The sequence below is a fragment of the Loxodonta africana genome, chromosome 1 (genome assembly GCF_030014295.1).
Source record: "Loxodonta africana isolate mLoxAfr1 chromosome 1, mLoxAfr1.hap2, whole genome shotgun sequence".
NCBI classification, from domain to species: Eukaryota; Metazoa; Chordata; class Mammalia; order Proboscidea; family Elephantidae; genus Loxodonta; species Loxodonta africana.
Genome location: NC_087342.1, coordinates 171,335,117 through 171,355,990, shown reverse-complemented (window position 1 = coordinate 171,355,990; position 20,874 = coordinate 171,335,117). Strand labels below are relative to the sequence as shown.

Here is a 20,874-nt window from a genome sequence, read left to right as displayed (position 1 = left end):
TGCAAGCCCACAACTTATTAATTGCAAATACCTTTCTTCAACAACATAAACGGTGACTATACACATGGATCTCACCGGATGGAATACACAAGAATCAAATCGGCTACATCTGTGGAAAGAGACAACTGAAAAGCTCAAAATCATCAGTCAGAACAAGGCCAGGGGCCGCCTGTAGAATGGACCATCAATTGCTCATATGCAAGTTCAAGTTGAAGCTAAAGAAAAAAACAAGTCCACAAGAATCAAAGTATGACCTTGAGTATATACCACTTGAATTTAGACAGCATCTCAAGAATCGATTTGATGTATTGAACACAAATGACCGAAGACCAGACGAATTGTAGAATGACATCAAGGACATCATACATTAAGAAAGCATAAGGTCACTAAAAAGACAGGAAAGAAAGAAAAGACCAAAATGAATATTAGAAGAGACTTTGAAAGTTGCTCTTGCTTATAGAGTAGCTAAAGGAAATGGAAGAAATAATGAAGTAAAAGAGCTGAACGGAAGATTTCAAAGGGCAGCTCGAGAACACAAAGTATGATAATGAAATATGCAAAGACCTGGAGTTAGAAAACCGAAAGTGAAGTACACGCTCGGCATTTCTCAAGCTGAAAGAACTGAAGAAAAAAAATTCAAACCTCAAGTTGAAAGTTTGAAGGATTCTATGGGCAAAATATTGAATGACACTGGATGGATCAAAAGAAGATGGAAGGAATACAAAGAGTCACTGTACCGAAAAGAATTGGTTGACATTCAACCATTTCAAGAGGTAGCATATGATGAAGAACCGATGGTACTGAAGGAAGAAGTCCAAGCTGCACTAAAACCAAAACCAAACTCATTGCCATCAAGTTCGTTCTGACTCATAGAGGCTCTACAGAACAGAGTAAAACTGCCCCCATAGGGTTTCCAAAGAGCGGAAAGTGGATTCCAATTGCCAACCTTTTGGTTAACAGCCAAGCTCTTAACCACTGTGCCACTAGGGCTCCACTGAAGGCATTGGCATAAAGCAAGGTGCCAGGAATTGAGAGAATACGAACTGAGATGTTTCAACAAACAAACGCAGTGCTGGAAGCCCTCACTCATCTATGCCAAGAAATGTGGCAGACAGCTACCTCGCCAACCAACTACAAGAGATCCATATTTATGCCCATCCCAAATAAAGGCAATCCAACAGAATGTGGAAATTATCAAACAATATCATTAATGTCACAAGAAAGTAAAATTTTGCTGAAGATCATTCAAAAATTTTGCAGCAGTACATCAACACAGAACTGCCAGAAATCCAGGCTGGATTCAGAAAAGGACATGGAAAGAAGGATATCATTGATGATGTCACATGGATCTTGGCTGAAAGCAGAGAATACCGTAAAGATGTTTACCTGTGATTTATTGACTATACAAAGGCATTTGACTGTGTGGATCATAAGAAATTACGGGTAACATTTGGAAGAATGGGAATTTCATAACACTTAATTGTGCTCATAGGGAACCTGTACATAAACCAACAGGCAGTCTTTTGAACAGAACAAAGGGATACTACAGAGTTTAAAATCAGGAAAGGTGTGCATCAGGGTTGTATCCTCTCACCGTACTTATTCAATCTGTATACTGAAACAAATAATCCAAGAAGCTGAACTATATGAAGAAGAGTGTGGCATCAGGACTGGAGGAAAGCATATTAACAACCTGCAGATGATACAACCTTGCCTGCTGAACGTGAAGAGGACTTGAAGCACTTATTAATGAAGATCAAAGACCACAGCCTTCAGTATAGATTACAAATCAACATAAAAAAAAAATTAAAGAAAACAAAAATCCTCACAACTGGGCCCATAAGCAACATCATGATAAAATGGAGAAAATATTCAAGTTGTCAAAGATTTCATTTCACTCGATTCACAATCATCGCCCAAGGAAGCAGCAGTCAGGAAATCAAACAATGTATTGCATTGGGCAAGTTGGCTGCAAAAGACCTCTTTAAAGTGTTAAAAAGTAAAGATGTCACTTTGAGGACTACAGTGTGCCTGATTCAAGCCATGGTATTTTCAATTGCCTGATATGCATGCGAAAACTGAACAATGAATAAGGAAGACCAAAGAAAATTTGTGCCTTTGGATCATGGTGTTGGCGAAGAATATTGAATATATCATGGGCTGCCAAAAGAAAGAACAAATTTGTCATGCAAGAAGTACAGCCAGAATGCTCCTTAGAAGCGAAGGCAGTGAGATTTTGTCTCATTTTGGACATAGTATCAAGAGGGACCAGTTCCTGGAGAAGGACATCATGCTCGGTAAAGTAGAGAGTCACCAAAAAAAGAGGAAGACCCTCGATGAGATGGACTGACACAATGGCTGCCAACAACAGGCTCATGCATAGCAACAATTGTGAGGATGGTGCATGACCAGGCAGTGTTTCCTCCTGTTGTACATAGGGTCGCTATGAGTCGGATCTGACTCAACGGTACCCAACAAAAACAAGAATTCTTGCCGTTCACCATAATTCCTTCTGTACTTGTCCCAAGTGATTTGGAAGACTGAGGGTTCACTGAACTTTTTTTTTTTTTTTTTTGGTGGGGAAATGTATTTGGTACATAAATAATAAGTCATCCAAATCCCATTAACTCTAGGTAACTTTATTTAATAATCGTATTTTAAAAGTTGGACAAGTAAATAAACGGCAAAGCAATTTTGATTAAATCTTGTTTTCTCAATGGCTATTTGGAATACATCATTCATATGCAAACCCCAAGAATATTGAATAACAGATAAAATAAATAATGATCATAATGCAAACCACATTCTGATTCCCACTTCCCTGCAAGTACAACTCCATGTAAGACTTTTAAGAGCCAAAAAGTAACATGCTTATTAACTGTGGGTTACTCAACTATATACATAGAGCTTAGCAGATCACGTGAATGTTTCCATATTCTCAGTTAAGCTAATGATTCCTTAGAGCCCAGTTCTTATAACCCCTTAGGAATTTCAAGATTTGCCTGAAAAAATATATCATATTTCCATGACTGTGACTGAACACGAATTTGGAAAGCTCTCTGAAAGCAAAGCATCCTAGAGGACAGGAAATGGTCACTGTTTTCAAGGAAAGGCAAGATGTGTCTGCACACAAGACGTCAAGCTGGTCTTAAGGGACTGATCTCATCTCCTTCCAGGCAAACCTGTGGGTGCCGTGCAGATGAACCTACCTTTTACCTCACACACAGGAACATGGTGGGGAATATATATATAAAGCCACTTATCATTTGAGGTAAAAGACATTTTGCTCAAAACTGATATATGAATGCAGCAAGAGAGTATATTCCCTCTTTTTGTAATATTTTCTTTTCTTTTAAAGAATGCAAGGATTTAAGAGGGTTCTGGACTCAGACTAGGCAAGCTGTAATCCTCTGGGAAAATCTGTCAAAGACTCATATCTTTAAAATATCATTTGCTAAATACACAGTGTTTTCTGTAGCAGGGACCAGTGAAAGTTTCACTAGAAAAAGTTGCTGCATTTCATCTTTTCTTCATGAATGAAAAAAAATTACATGATAGTTTTTTGTTTTTTTTTTAAAATTCTTGGTAAGCAAAATGCTGTCATGGAATAAGCCGAGACAGTTGTGATTGTTGTCAGGTGCCACTGAGTCGATTTTCACCTCATGGAAACCCAATGTGACACAGTAAAACCGCCCCATAGTGTTTTCTGGGCTGTAATCTTTACAGGGGGGCTCTGGAGGTACAGTGGTTAAGCATTCAGCTGCTAACCAAAAGGTCAGGAGATAGAATCCACCAGCCACTCCTTGGAAACCCTATGGGGCAGCTCTACTCTGTCCTATAGTGTCACTATGAGTCAGAATCAACTAGACGGCAACGGGTTTGGTTTTGATTTAATCTTTACAGGAAGAGATCGCCAGGTCTTTTCTCCTGCAGAGCTGCTGGCTAGGAGAGAAGAGTCCTGGTCCAGGTCCCAGCGGGGCCACTGTCTTTGACCAGAGGGTTACTTTGACCAGAGATCAACGAGGTGGGGAGACTCAAACCTGTCCAACCACTGCCCAGGGCTGATGTCAGGTAAATGGAGTTGGACGTGCTATTACACTTGTAAAGCAGCAATCATTATAAGATCTTTAATTGCAAAAGATTTGTACTTAAAATTAATTTTGAACAAAATGTGTTTTATACTACTGAGCCATAGAGAGAAATGAACTCTTGATACACATTACAACACGGATGAACACTGAAAACATTATGCTGAGTATCTAAGTCAGACACAAAAGGACAAATAATGTATGATTCCACTTATATGAAATATCTAGAATTGGCAAATTAGTAGAGGCCAACATTTATCAGTGGCTACTAGGGGCTGGAGGAGGGGAAAAGGAGGAAATCACTGCTCAGGGGCCACTGAGTTTCTGTTAGCAGTGATGGAGAAATCTGGAAACAGATAGTGGTGATAGTTGTACAACATGATGAGTATTATTGATGTCACTGAATTGTACATGTGAAAAATGTTGAAATGGCAAAGGTTTTGTTATATATATTTTCACCACGATTAAAAAAAAATTCATTTTGAATGTTTTGCTGCAATAGCCAAACTTGGGGGGTGCAGGTAGGGGTAAGTATTTTAATGGAGACTCGCTGTAGCAGTTCTTGAAATCTGTGTCAAAGTCCGTTACTCCCCAACTCTCTGTGAATGAATTCCCAAAGGGCTGAGCCCATATTAAAATCTCTAACGTGAGAAGTATTACAGCAAGTTTACAATATAGTAATTAACTGGAATTATCTTTCCAAACTCTTGCCAATATATTTTCTGTCGATTCAGACTACGTTCATGATGTGATTTTTTATTAGCCAAAAAGTAGATTTCCACATTCATTCAAATCAAAAGGGTAAAGACATGTTTGCGTTAAAAGAAAGAGTTGGTCAAGACTTTCTATTAATGTACGATATTGTTGTTATAACAGGTTTTTTAAATGGCTGCTGTATATGGCAAAGACAATTCCTAGTGCCTGCAGAAGAGTCCGTGATTCTTATTTAAGGAATATGGTGATTCCTTTCACTGTTTGGGATTAGGGAAAAAAAAAAAAAGCAAAATCAAGGCTATTATCCTGTGTTTATACCAAATCTATTACCATAGTAACGACTGTGATGTCAGAAAACCTACACCAAGGGCCAGATCCTGTCTCTGAGAAGGGAAGGGCAGCTTAGCCTCCAAAGATGGACACAAACATGTGAGGCCAAAGCAGAGTAAATACTTAGGGTGGTCATCAAAGCACAGGGAGTTTCCCTTCTCTGTAGCGAAGCAGGGGTGGGGTCTGAAGAGCAGTTCCCTGGGCCCAGAAGAAAACTACACCCTTACTTCTATATGCAGCTGTGCAATAGAAGAGTAGAAATCCAAGAGAATGTGATATCACCATGTCCGCAATCATGAGTGTTCCACTGGGCCCAATGGCTGCCAAAACAGGGGTGGGGTCCAGTGCTAAGCCCGCCCACACCAGAAACAACTTTTGGGAACTAGTGCCTAACCGGATGGAACCCTCTGTACCTCAGAGGACAAGGAAAATTCCCTCATGATGGAGAGCCCTTAAAACCAAGCTGTGGTTTTACCGCTACCAGGTCACCCAGGTTCCAGAACCACAAAACCTAAGGGTTAGAGAAGAACTTGTCTTGCTTCCCAAAAGATGTGGACTTTAAAAAATAACCCTTTGCAGAAATAAGTTGTATCCCCTGTCACTGAAAAAAAACCCTGTCACTGAGGCATCTGAAATTAGTATAAAAACCAAACCCAGTGCCGTCGCGTCGATTCTGACTCATAGCGACCCTATAGGACAGAGTAGAACTGCCCCATAGAGTTTCCAAGAAGCGCCTGGCAGATTTGAACTGCTGACCCTTTGGTTAGCAGCCGTAGCACTTAACCACTAGGGTTTCCAAAATTAGTATATTAACAGGCACTATTATTTTGATAGTCTAGGGAAGTTTATTAGGAATATGCTGAATAGGAAACTTTATAATAAAAAGAAGGAGCTCTGGTGGTACAACGGCAAAGCACTCGGCAGCCAACTGACAGGTCAGCTATTAAAACCCACCAACAACTGCACGGGAGAAAAGACCCGGTCATCTGCTTCCCTAAAGATTACAGCCTGGGAAACTCTGTGGGGCAGTTCTACCTTATCCTACAGGGTCACTATGAGTGGAAATCAAACTGACAGCACACAACAACAACACATTAAAAAGAATATTAAATAGAAGTATTGCCACGAGATAATCTTTAAACCTTAAAACCAAAAATATCCCCTGAAGTCTTCTTAAAGCTAAACAATACTTTAGTGTAACTAGTAAAGAACGTCCGCCTCGAGCATTGTGCTTGCTCTTTTGAAAACTATCTATATGGGATCAAATTGACAATAGCAACTCCAAAGCTTAGATAGGAACTTCGGGTGGCAGTAAGTTTATGTTAATGGGGGAGGAACAGTTCAGAAAAGGAGGGTGAGAATGGTTAACCAACTTGAAGAACGTAATCAATGTAATTGAACTATACATGTAGAAATTGTTGAATTGGTGTATATTCTGCTGTGTATATTCTCAACAACAAAAAATAAAATAAAATAAATTATAAAAAAAAAAAAGAGTATTAGATATGGAGCCAGAAGACCTTAGGACTAGTTCTAACTGATGCACATAGAATCCATTTGATCTTGAGAAAACCATTTAACCCATTTGAGCTTCTTTATTTAATATCTAACATGCTTTTTACCAGATGTGATATAAAGATCAAATTAAATAAAATAATAAATATGAATGAGTTTTATAAACTGTAAAAGACTTAATACACATATAAGGTATTATTAGCATTTTCACATTACCAGTTTACATTACAACAGGAAAAATTTGAACACTAACATAGTTATTTTCTTTCCAAGAACCAAAGCACACATGTGACCCTCATCTTCCCAACTCCAAGAGACAGACACTTGCATGACACAGTCAACTCTACATGATTCGAGGGCTGATTAGCAAGGGATCTTTTGCTTCTGGCCATTGTACCCTTTATTAGTTCCTTTCAGGAATGCCACATTAACTCAAAACAGCTTGAAAATTGACAGTGAATATACATCAGCTCAATTATCCTGAATAACAACTCTGGTAAAATTTTAGCAAAAGGGAAAGTTGATTAACTACATGGAAGCTTTTGGATAATTTGTGGGCTTTTGTTATCCATAAGTAATTAAGAGCAATGGAATCCTCACTTCACTGTCAAGGAGGCAGGGGTCAAGGTCAGACAGGTTGGGACTAATCCAGACAAGATACTAGCATTTTCTCAGTGAACAACAGTCTGTGCTTGTCTTACATATATGTGCAATAGGAATTTGGATATGATTCATTCATTTATTCAATAAATATGGGTGCAGCATCTACTTTGTGCCAGAGCTCACCACACATCCTGAAAACCCACTATTTCCCTGCCCTTGTTGCTGTCCCTTCTTTATGGTATTACACAGGGCACCTTGGCAAAGTCTGTCTCTTAGGAGCTGTAGTCACCTTCCTGTTATCATGAGATCTTTGCTCATCTTACCCTAGGACAGGGGTCAGCAATCTATGGCCCCTGGGCCAAACCCTGTCCACTGCCTTTTCTGTAAATAAAGTTTCATTGGTCAAGCCCATTTGCTTGTATATTCTGTGTACATATTATCTATGGCTGCTTCCCTGATACAATGGCAGAGTTCCATCGTTGTAATAGAGACTTATGGTTCACAAAGCCTAAAATACTTACTATCTGGCCCTTTACAGAAAATGTTTGCTGACAACTAAAGAGTATAACCAACTCAAAACTCATCTCTCCTGTAAATTTTTGCTTATGAATTAATAGTTTATGAATTAATAGCTACTCGAAAGCAGAGAACATTTCTGTATCTTTGTTTTGTCATACAGAACCCTGAAATAGGATAGAGTCAAGGTTTAGAGCAGAAAATTAAATACGTCCTTCCCTACATTTTGTTTTCAACAGATGAGTGCCTTGGAGTTTCATGGAAGACAGCATAAAACCACTGGTGTTCAGTTACTCTGGCTTCTAATTCCTCAGAGTCCCTCTGTCTAAGACTTTCAAGGCTCAAGTTTTGGCCTCTGTCCCTTTGCATATTTATTTCCTGATCTGATGTGGAATTAGAGTTAAATAGGAGCTGTGTGCTTGAATTCCACGTGGCTCGCTCAGCAGGAAACTCCAGGGCAGGTTTTTTGGCATGCCTAGCTCATGTTAGCTTCAGCTATGCTAATTTCTAAAGCTGTTTCCTTCGCTCAAATAAATCTTAGAGGCAAATTTGCGTTTGGATGCACACCTTTTGTGCATGATAACTCTGGGCAGAATAAGGACTGAAAAAATAAAAATAGGTCTGGTATTTACTGAGTGACTCTCCTGTGGCAGGTATCATGCTAAGTGTTTACACACATTGTCTTATCTCATCGCTACAATAATCCCAGGTGGGACTATAACCCCCATTTTACAGATGGGGAAACCAAAGGAAGAGACTTTATGTGTTCACAGAGCTGGTAAGTGACAAAGCCTGGATTTGAACCCAACCTGTCTGAATCTGAAGCCCATGTTCTTTCACTTAGCCATGTTGCCTTTTTGATATCCTAGTCAGCATCACTATTCACTAAGCCACCAGACATACATTCAAAAATAAACCATACATATACAAAGTCTGGCATCCCTCTGGTCCCCAACTGACTTTTGCACCTTTTGTCTTTAGTCCTTGGGAGATAAATTTGGGCCCTTCTGCATCACGAAACAATTCACCAAAGAATACAGGCATGAAAAAGGCGAACTTTATTTGATGCACCAATTACCTTAATAATTAGCAGGCAAGCACAATTACAAGAGATTTTGACAGGTAAATGATTTTAATGACATACCTAAGGACCTCAGTATGAAATGATATCTCTACTACTACAGTGCAGTAAGCCAAGCAAGAAAATGTGGCCATAACCCTGAGGGAAAACATTAGTAACACCTAGAATATGGTGTAAATAAATCTATAACATAAGCCCAGGAATTCATATCTACAGATATGTTCACTGTTTAAAAAAACATTACCAAACACCTATCTTCTCTAATAAAAATACAAATGTGAGCTATAGTAATAATAAATACTGCTATTGAAACTCAGTATTTATCACTGTTCAATTCCATTCCTGAAAAATAACCAGTGTAGCAATTAAACACTGTAGCATAATTCTATCATTTTACAGTAAATCTGATACAATATTAACTCCTTTCTCTGTGTAAAACATACCTCTGTCCTAACTTGCAATACCATAAAATGCTCCGCCTATTGCTATGTAGATCTAATACCCTGCCATTTAATTTTCTGGAAATATAAAAGAACTGATTACATTTTCATGCAGATGAAATTCAGATGTTCATTTTTTAAAAAAGTCTAGCTCCAAGAGAGCTTTCCAAGAATTAGAAAGAACTCTGCAAAGAAGATGGGTGATCTAAGTTGTTTCTTGAGAGGATATAGGGGAAGACACATTGGGGAACAAGTTTGCCACATGCCCTTTAACTGTCCTTTTCCTCAGAGAAACCAACAGAGGAGACTTGGCTCTTACTACACCAACACCTAGCTCAACTATGGTTACTTATTTTCTTGCTAGTCAGTCATTGTATATCTTATTTTTTTAAGAATTTAATGTTTTTATATTAAAAAGGTGATTTCGTAGAAGAAAAATAATTTTTTGCAGCCAGTGGTAGAAAAGGGTTGTCAGTTGAAAGTTGACCTAATGGCCACGATTACAGCCTGAAAAGGAATCTGTCTCCGCAATAATACTTTAATACGTGCACTAACATTTCTTCTCTACAGAGTGTTTAACAGAGCTTTGTCCATAATTAACTTGAGCAATTAACAATTATTCATAAGATAGTTAAAACAACACTCTGTGAATCATTGTTATTGGAAACCCCAGTGATGACTTACCTGCTGGTGGCTTTATGAAAGGTGGTGGAATTAAAGGTACAATAATGGGTACATTGCCGTGGTCCTTTGACCCTGCAGGTGAGTCACTGAGTCCATTTCCTGTGGCAAGCCCTGAATAGCCTGTGCTTATATTGTACGGTGAAATAACACTGTCCTCAGGTAATTTTGGTTTTGGCAAAGAATTTTCTGTAAAAGAAAAAAAAATTATATTCAATACAATGAAAGAATCCACTCAGTAGACTTAAAATTTTTCTTATGACCACTTTTCCAAAGTAAAACAGTCACATAACAAAACAAATATTTTCCTTGCAAGTCTTCAAACAGTTTACCAAAATTCCACAAGACCATGCACTGATTTATGGTAATCAGTCTTGTTTCCATAAAATTCTAATGGGCTCCTTTAAAATTTGCTCCACTGTGGTAGATAACATCCCAGTTGTACTCATGGTGATGAATTTTATCACTGTAAAATCCCATAGAAAACTGAGAGGCAATTAACCTTTTCCACAAAGAAATTGATGTATAGCAGGCATCCTTTTCTGGCTACCAGGGAGAGTGCCTAAAACATGCCTTCTAGCACTGTAACAAGATCGCACATTATTATAAACTCTGGGTCATTACATAATCAAATGAACCAACGAGAAGGAAGCAGACGACTGGAAAGAAAACCGTTGTTTCACAGATATTGGTAACAAAATGAAAAACTGGTAATAAAAATAAAACCTCAACCATTGAAAACTTCTTCCCTCTAGTAGCAAATCCTGGCATGCTCTCCTTTCATGTTCCCCAGAGGCAACGATTATTGCCTAGACCAAGTATTATATGAGCTATTAGTTTATAGAATATAAACTCATGACTTGCATTTTTCATTTACAGTGAAATTGATGATACAATCTCTGTAACATGATGTGTACAATTTCCTAGCAAGCTTAACACAAAATTTGTCACGTCCGTTCAATTCCACATGCCTGCATGACAGCTTGTTTATATATTGTTACATGGTATATAACAAGAAAAGCTGCTGTTTTGGAAACTGGGAATAAAATGCTTGAATAGGTAATGTATGCCAATACGAATTTTGAATGGAATGCAAATAGTGATCAAATTGCCAGTGATGATACACAATTAGTTTTACCTACAAGTTATTAAAGTTCCCCAAATGGGTTGCTTCTTCACACACTCTTCCTCTTTTCCTTGACAAACTTTAATCCCAAATTTAAGCTCATAAATTCAGTATCCATATCAACACCTACCTGTGCAACAGATCTCTGGCACTGCGGGCCACTGGTAGAAGCAGGCTTTTTCAGCTGTGTCAAGACTAAAATTTCCACTCTTCAGCTGGGCTTTGAGAACATTCTTTTGGAGTTAGAATCCAACCATCTACTACTCTCTTACTCCTCTTTTTACTCTATCCAAGGGTGTGGGGATCGGGAAATAGAAAAAACTTCAAAAATGGAAACAGGGCTTCCCTTCAGAATTCCCACAAAAAAAGGGAGAATGGGTGAAATTACCAAACTAACTGTGAATCTTCTTTGCAGTCTGGTCATCTAAACCTAACACTTCACTTAACAGAAGGCCCCAGTCCCCAACAAATAATATATCAAAGGACTCAGGAAACTAAGAGAAGTTAGCAAGGACTGTCCCTTTCTATAAATCTGTGGGCAGGACCACAGCACTTAAGGTTTATAGCCCTTGTCTAGCTCTCCCATTGGTGGAAGGAGATTAACCAAAACCAAAAACCAAACCCATTGCCGCTGAGGCGATTTTGACTCACAGCGACCTTACAGGACAGAGTAGAACTGCCCCACAGAGTTTCCAAGGAGCGCCTGGTGGATTCAAACTGCTGACCCTTTGGTTAGCAGCCGTAGCTCTTAACCACTATGCCACCAGGGTTTCCAGAAGGAGATTAAGCTGTGTCTATTTTTGTTTTATGTTCTGCCTTTACATTCTGTGGGATTCTGCTTACGTGAAAGCACTACTAGGGATGTACATTTAAATCAACCATTGGCATAATCAACAAAATGAGTCCCAAAGCAACTCAATTCTGGCAGGCTGAGATAGTTAATCCTTCTTTGCATGAACAAAGGGACATTAAATGTCATTACCTTTGAGAACAGAAATGTGCTGCCGGCTCTCCCCATCTGTAGGGTAGCTCCTGAATTCAATATCTTCACCATCTTTCAATTCAACCTTATCATAGCCATACCAGCCAAGGAGTTCATTCATGGTGTTTTCTGCAAAGTTCTGAAATGAAAGCATGGCCCACTTATTTATGTAATCGATAACTATTTGAAAAGAATGTGTAAATCAAATTCCGTTTGCCCTACCCTGTGCACTGCCAGCCCTGCCCCACCTCCCCTGGAGCCCTGTTCATTTTTCAAATCACGTTAAAAAATTGTAATGCATTTAAATCCCAGGATGACACATCCAATTATGACAGGCCTTCAGACGCTTACAATTTAAAGATAATAGGAAAAAAGGTATTTGTCAGTTTTGCTTACGAATAGGCAGGCATATTTCAGCATATTCTCTGCAAACTTACACTTCCATGAAAATATTGAAAAGTAAAGCACACAAACATCTGAGAAGAAACGATTTTTAAAATGAAAACAATTAATCAACCTTTTTGTGCCTCAGATTAAATTAGAATTGCTTTCTGAGTCAGGTGTTGCTCCTTAACATGACTCTTAGATAAAGCAAAATCTCAGCAAAGAAATAATTTCTCTGTTGTCAACCACTACCATACAGAAAGCTGAATAGACTACAAGGGTCTCCTTTTTTAATTTCTCCTTTGGCAAGAGTACTCTTTAAAAATCAATGCACAATTTCCTTTACAAATTTCATTAATGACAGATTCTTTCTCCATGAAATCAAAGGTCACTATGATTATTTCTGACAAGTAACATAAAACTACCAAATAACTTTAAGGTTACTAAAAAAAAAAAAAAACTCCATTGCCACTGAGTCAATTCTGACTCATAGCAACCCTACAGGACAGAGTAGAACTGCCCGCATAGGGTTTCCAAGGAGCGCCTGGTGAACTCCAATTGACAGCCTTTTGATCAACAGCCGAGCTCTTAACCACTGAGCCAGCAGGGCTCCCTAAAGTTACCAGCCGGCTCATATTTTAGATACTGTGTAAAAACACTTCATGAACTATAAATATATAAATGTAAGGTTTTATTATTGTTGTTGTTGTTATAGTTATCAAAATTTTGAAATACTGGGTATACCCAACCTCCAGTGCCGTCGAGTGGATTCTGACTCATAGCGACCCTATTGGACAGAGTAGAACTGCCCCATAGAGTTTCCGAGGAGCGCGTGGCGGATTCAAACTGCTGACCCTTTGGTTAGCAGCCGTAGCACTTAACCACTACGGCACCAGAGTTTCCATACTGGGTATAGCTGGACAGATTTAAAGCTTAAATATCAGGTGACTATTTTTTATTAATTTATCAACTGCTAGATCTGGAAACAAGATGTTTGTAAATGATCTCAATGCTCTTGTGTGCCTTAAAGCCTCTCTGCCTGGGAAGGCAAAATGAGCCTCCTAGATTGAGCTAGAAAAACTACATATTCTAACCTTTTCTGTGATTCAGAATCTTTTATTACGCTCCTTAGAAGCTGTCATTCTGAATTAGACTGGGATGTGTAACTTATATACCTGAAACAAAGCACAAAGGCTAAACCAGACTGTGCACAGCCCCAACGTGTGCTTTCCATGTTTTCCAATTTCATGACTTCAAATTACAGCAGGGGTTGCATAAAAAAGAAAAGATATTACACCACTGACTCCACAAATACAAACTTGGCATTTCAAACCACCCACAGGATGCTATATTTTTTGCTTTAGTACCCACTTGAGCTTAGGGCTCCACCTCGGTCAATCTGTGATGGTATAGGGCACCACCAATTAAAAACAAAAAATCTAGCCAGGTTGATTCAGTGTTATCATCCACAAGGCTAACAGTCAGGCATATCAAGCTTTACTGAGGCATTTATTCTCTCAGATGGCTGGCCATGTCCACATTAAACAGACATTCTTCTCATGAATGCACAAAGATGATATGATCGATACGAATAATAAGCTCAGCAACTTCAGGAACACCACTGAGGAGGATGGGGCTAAATGCTGCTCTACTCAATCGAAAGAGATCCCTTTAATGAGGTGGTAGTCTTCCCTAACATCCAGTTTCTCTCACTGAGCTGAGTGCCCGACTCGAGAATGACAGTCCCTAAGCATACAAATCGAGGTCCTCCTTCAGAGGGCTGGCAGCAGAAATCTCCAAGGATAAGGCTTACACCTTGCATCGAAAAACCAATTCCCAACACCATTAAAAGCCAAATTCAAGCCATCCTATTGGTCTGCGTGCTGTTCACCCCAATCTGTATGAGAACTGTGCCAACAAGACAGAAAATCTTTCGCCACCATATCCACGCTTGTAGATCGTTGTAACTGGATGCCACTGTCTAACTTCTGAAGTGACAAAAAGGCTAGAGATGCATAATTCATGGAGTAATCTCCCAGCCTAGAATACAGAATTGTTTTAGTCCAGCTGCAAATTCATTCAGCCGTTCAGAACCAATCCCACGGATGGCATCCGTAAGTTTTGGGCATTAGGTAAAAACTGAAAACTCAACTGGATTAATACCAAATTCATATTATTTGGGTATCTTAACTGCATCACTTTTAGTTTATGGTTTGTGCTGGACACTTGGAGGCTTCATGTAATAATCAATATGAACTTGATCTATTCCATGATTTTCAAGTTACTATAAATGTCAATGAAAATAAACTCTGAAAACATTCCCTTCCTTGTCATTGAAAATAAAACACTTTAATGTTTTGATATATGACTGCAAAAGCAGAAATCAAAAGAGTTATAAAGCTTTAGGTCATAAATCTCAAGTCTTTCCTAAAAGGAAGAACTAGATGAAAGACAGAAAATGAGCACCAAAATTTCTTACAGTGTAGCTACAAGAAACGGACTATTACCTCTGTATTATATACTATATATTAAGAAACCAAAGAACCCCCAGGAATACAGAATTTAATTTTTTTAATTTACTAGGTAGAGCCCGGGGCCCTGATGATGTAGTGGTTAAAGAGCTCAGCTGCTAACCAAAAGGCCAGCAGTTCAAATCTACCAGCCACTCCTTGGAAACTCTATGGGGCAGCTCTACCCTGTCCTATAGGGTCACTATGAGTTGGAACCAACTCCACGGCAATGGGGTAAGGTGGAGCCTGGGTTTGATGTCAGATTTCATACAGGTTCATTTTTGTGCTAAACCAAAGAAAATGAAATAGACTTTTGCAGTTATCATCTAAGAAATATAACATTCTAGGAAAAGTGAGTTTAATGTTTACGGCCTATGAGAGTGTTCAAGTCCTTCTGGTAGAGAATGCCAATAGCTATTTTTTCAACATTTTTGTATTATTACTCTTTAAAGTTTCCTATTAAAAGAGTTATTCCTTTCCTACATAAGTTTCTTTCTACCTTTTTTAAAAAGGTGAAAAAATAAAAAGATGATAAGAGTTAAAATGCAGAGAGATTTTTGAAATTACATGGTTCAATGATATTAAGACAAGCTACTATACTAAGGAAGGTTGTGAAATTTGCTTCCCCCAAAATCTTTAAGAAACAGCCACCAAGCTTTTGTCTTAGAGACTTAGGGTGGGGAACTGAAATAGAAAGTCCCTTCCAGCTCTAAGATTCTGTGAAATCAAAGAACTTCTCTTATATGAGAAATGAAATACCTTTTGGAAAGAAATGTCATAATTACAGTGATCACACATCATGAATTTTACTGAACAGCCATTATTTCAAATATTTTATCATCACTCCCATAAACCATCAAGATGTGCCAGAAATTTCAATATTTTGGCACCTGAATTACATTTTGCAGACAGCCTCTCACCCTTGGAAGTGGCACAAAAATCCTTTCTCATACCATGTGGTTCAATTTGGGTTTGGAAAATAGGTCACTATAATTATAATGATAATGTCTAGCACTCTTATAGCACTTTATAGTGTTTCCACATCCTTTAACTCTCTTGTTCCCTTTCAATAACCCTCTGTGTCAGGGATTTGATTTCCACAACAAACTTTTAGTGAACCCATATGACATGTCATTTTATAAAACACAATTAGAGCATCAAAAGGATAAATGACCAGCATGAGAGTCACCTAGTAAAGTCAGAACTAAAATATAGACCTGATTCTTATACCAAGCCTCTTTCTATTTTAAATTCCAATATGCCAGTGATTCCAAAGAAGCTACCTCCCTGGACCAATCAAAGAGTTGCAAAGAAAGCACGCCATAGGATATGTCATCTATAGAGAGATTTCCAGCCAGGGCATACTATCTGTGTTAACACTTCACTTGCTTTCAGATTTCATCATACACTCTCCCTAACTACTTGTATTGTTGGAATGTGGGTACTCAAAATTCACAATTAATTTTAATCTTCTCATTTTATAATTTTTGACATCGCATCTGACTCTAATTGCTTGGCACTTCTAATATCTAGCCCCATGTTACAGATTAAATTGTGTCCCCAAAAAATGTATGTCAGCTCGGCTAGGCCATAATTCCCAGTATTGTGTGACTGTCCTCTGTTTTGTGATCTGATATAATTATCTTATGTGCTGTAAATTCTAACAGCCCTGGTGGCATAGTGGTTAAGAGCTAGGCTGCTAAACAAAAGGCGGGCAATTTGAATCCACCAGCCACTCTTTGGAAACCCTATGGGGCAGTTCTACTCTGTCCTATAGGGTCCCTGTGAGTCAGAATCGGCTTCACAGCAATGGGTTATGATGTTAATGACGCAGGATTGGAGACAGTTATGTTAATGAGGCAGGACACAATCTACAGGATTAGGTTGTATCTTGAGTCAATCTTTTTTGAGATATAAAAGAGAGAAACAAGCAGAGAGAAGAGGGACTTCATTGCCACCAAGCAAGAGGAGCCAGGAATAGAGCGGTTCCTTTGGACCTGGGGTCCCTATGATGGGGAGCTCCTAGACCAGAGGAAGATTGATGACAAGGACCTTCTCCCGAAGAAGACAAAGAAGGAAAGTCTTCCCCTGGAGCTGGCACCCTGATTTTGGACTTCTAGTTTTTAGCCTCCTAAACTATGAGAAAATGAATTTCTGTTTGTTAAAGCCATCCACTTGTGGTATTTCTGTTATAGCAGCAATGGATAACCAAGACACCCCACTATCTCTTCTTCAGTCCTTCCAATTCTATTTTCTTACCTCTAGAGTCCCTAAAAAAGAAGACAATCCTAACATTTAGTCTGAAAACATGACCTCTTCCTGGAATTTAAAAAAACAAGTCACAGAAAGATAGGAAGACAGGCCATTTTACTGCTTCCACGCTCCTCCTAAGTTAGTTCTTCAATACTGGCAAAATTTATTTTTGTTGGAACCCTGTTCCTAGGATGTTCATTAGATACTCTACTTGAGGGGAAGTACTGTACAAGTGTCAAAGTTCAATCTAGATGACTTTCAGTTGAACATTTCACCAGGTAAATAATCAAGGGTTCACTTCAAGGTACTTTGAAAGTAACAGTAATTATAAATTCTCAAAATACCTCTGAAACATAAGTACTTCAAACTCTTCAAAAAGAGCTCATTTAATTTATTTTGAAAAGACCAATTAATTTTAAAAATATGAGGTAGGTGCCACTGATTGGGTTTTGTTTGTTTGCTTTCCATACCAGGTTTTGCATAGCTGAATGCCCACGTTTTCAAATTTGTATCCAACCCAAGAGCACAGAAGGTTTTCAATGAGCTCCCAATCATTCACCTACATGAGGGAAAAGCTATGCCCTCCCTCTCCACACAAACATAGTTCCCGTTTTCACTCCGAGACCCAGTTCTGATATGCCAACTGCACATAAGGTACTTGAGGGCAGAAGTCTTGCATTTCTTTTTATGCCTCATCTAGTAGAATGTGATGCTTTTAGAATGTACTCAAAAAATGCTTTAATACATTTAGATGCTTTCAGAAATATCAAAGAAATGTATAAATACAGAGAAATGACCAAACAAAACCCAGGAAAACCAAATTCTAAAAATAAGCACATAAAAGTTAAAAATATCATAATATCCTGCGTTAGTGACACTCTCATAGTTTGGGGAATTCATATTGATACAACTTTTAGCAAAGGTAATTTGACCCTATGCATTAAAAGCCTTTTAAAAATCATAAACCTTTTGACTCAGCAATTTGGTTTCTAGGAATTATAGGTGCAAAGCTACACATGTTCAGGAATGTTTATTTAGTACTATTTTTCTAGAAACAAACTAAATGCCAAACAATAGGAATTTAGTTATAGTTTAGTCATATAATGGAATACTATTTTACCACTAAAATATATGCTGTAGATAAATTTTATCACATGGAAAGATATTCACAATATATTAACTTTCAAAAGGCAGGTTTGTACACTAGAAGGCCATTTTTTTCTAAACTATATATCACACATAGAAAAGGACATGAAAAGACATACATCAAAATGTTGGCAGTAATTGTGACTGGGTGAGGAAATTCTGGGCTTTTTCTTTTTACTTATTTGTATTTTTTTTACTATTTGTCATGTCCATGTATTGTTTTCATAAAAATTTAAAAAATAGTTTTAATTAAAAATTAATTAGCACATAATCTCACTCGTAGACAACTGTGTCAGCCGTATTCACAGTTCTAATGACAATAAAAAGGATCTGCTAGTTACATTACTTTACTTTGAAATATTCTGACACACATTCTCCAAGAAAGTGGAACACATGAGACTTATTTTCAAAAGGAAAGGAAACTCCCAATCCTGAACCATTTATAAGGCAGGGGGAAAAAAAAAATGCTAGTATCTCTGCTACTCAAGTTTATGCAAAACAGGATGATGGCAATTTTTGGTAAATATCTCCCTTTCCACCTTCATTTGTTCTGGCTGGCTTCTAGGGTCGTTCTCTATTAAGTATCATTAGACTTGCTAAGAGAAAAAGAAACAGAATATGCAGAAGAGAAGCACAGCCTTGTTCAGAATTCCAGAGTGAAGGAGGAATTGTACTTGATTAGAAGTCGATTTCTAGCTCTATTCCCAGGCCTGGCCCAGGACTAAGTCTAAACTGCCTCTCTTAACACAAATCTGGTGGATAAGTTTTATTTTACAGTTCTGCCAAGGAGCAGAAGGTAAAAGAAAGTAAAATTTAAATATCACAAAAGAAATATCTGAGTAGTCCTTTACAGATTACAAAGTACTTGCACGCTCATGATCCCACTGGATCAGACAGTACAGTAAGGACAAGCTACTGGTCACAGATAAACCTTCAGAGAGTCATCAACGCACACAGAATAATGCACAACATGCATGAAATACTGAATGGCCAGATTCATACTCTTAGTACAAACTTGTATTGAGCTCTGCATTTTTGCCTGAACCACAGCTTTTTAGCTTAAAATCCTTTGAAGATGGTCAATATGCTCCATTTTGGTTCATTTTGCAGCATCATTCTCAGCCGCAGAACAATGCTTACAATGCAGTGCTAAAGGCAGAGAACACATCCTAACACAAACACTCAGCTCTGGCCTGTCTTGTTCTCTTATAGATACATTCTGAATTGGATGGCTATATAATTGGTATATGAAACAAAAATCTCGTGCTTCCAGACACAAAAATCAATGGTGTTTTATTGTTTTACTGTGACATAGAGGAGACAGTTAGCTCCCCACATTTTAATTTGCTGCCTGGACATCAAATGTCCTGAAAGGGTCAAACAAATGCTGTGAAATTGGGCATTCCGGCACTCGGGCTAGCACTGTGGTAGGCATGGCAGGTGTGCAGCTGTGTACAGCTGTGTCCTATCACAGCTGCAGAACTGCCCTAAAAATCACCAAGACTTGTTACATTGTTTTCCTGTCTGCGGCAAAGCCAAAGCCACTGGCCTTAAAGTGGTACAGAGTTTCACAGGCCTTTGGTTATATAAGAGATATTAACACCCACCAGTCTATAGATCCTAAAATACACATTCAGCAAATCTTACTTACTTCAAGCTTTCATATGTGTTTACATGTTTCAATTGGCACTATCAAATAAAAAAGTTTTTTTTTTTTTTTTTGGCATTCTACCCTGTAATTTAATCCCTTCTCTTTTAGGAAAATATTCAATAATCTTATTAGTTTGAGAGAGTAAGTGTGGTTGGTTTCCCATTCCACAAGAGAAAGTTTTAGACTTCAGGGATTTTTAAATGACCTACCTTCTACAACTTCTAATAATGGTTCTTATAGAAAGTATAAAGACCCTTAATAAAAGGGACATGTCCTTAGAAGATACGAGAAGTCTGATCATCCTAAGAAGAAGACACTATATTTCCCTGGAACTCTTTCTTCAGAGAGCCACTTGCACTCACTGAGAGATGCCTTTTTTGAGGCCCTGTTTTTTGACTTCTCCTTTAAACTCTGTTACCTCTTGGTTTCTATGAGTCTATCTTTCACACAAGGAGAGTAGGGCTTGGCGTCTCAGAGCAGTGTTTGGCAAGCACAGAGGCAGGAAACGCAGGAGGGAATGAGTCTGTCAGACTCATTTTCTTCTAGCTCAAATGTTTATTTCAGATTCGGGAGGAAGTGGAGTGGTTCCTTTCCATTTCCTTGTCTCTGGAACCCGTGAGTAGTATGAGGCTTGGAGAATTGCACTCTATCACACATCACACTCACAGGTTTACAGATGGAGAGAGAAACTCTTCCCAGAAAACCCCCAGTTTGAACAGAGCAGGATTCTTTGCTCTCCACGCCTTCCTAGGGCCTGCTCTTAGGGGTTGAGACTGAAGCCTTCAATAGGGCAACTGACCGTAATGCTAAGGACAAAGCTGATGGGCTCAGGAACATCCTGGACAGCTCCCAAG

The 20,874-nt window shown here is 38.4% G+C and overlaps 1 protein-coding gene across 1 annotated transcript in view; it reads right to left on the bottom strand.

The window, feature by feature from the left end:
- SOBP (sine oculis binding protein homolog) overlaps nt 1-20,874 on the bottom strand; it is a 166,892-nt gene that overhangs the window by 140,862 nt on the left and 5,156 nt on the right. The window contains exons 2-3 of the mRNA XM_064289451.1: nt 12,077-12,215; nt 9,972-10,157 (exon numbers count right to left, since the gene is read on the bottom strand). Coding sequence (XP_064145521.1) covers nt 9,972-10,157; nt 12,077-12,215 — 325 coding nt within the window. The remainder of the gene's footprint in view (nt 1-9,971; nt 10,158-12,076; nt 12,216-20,874) is intronic.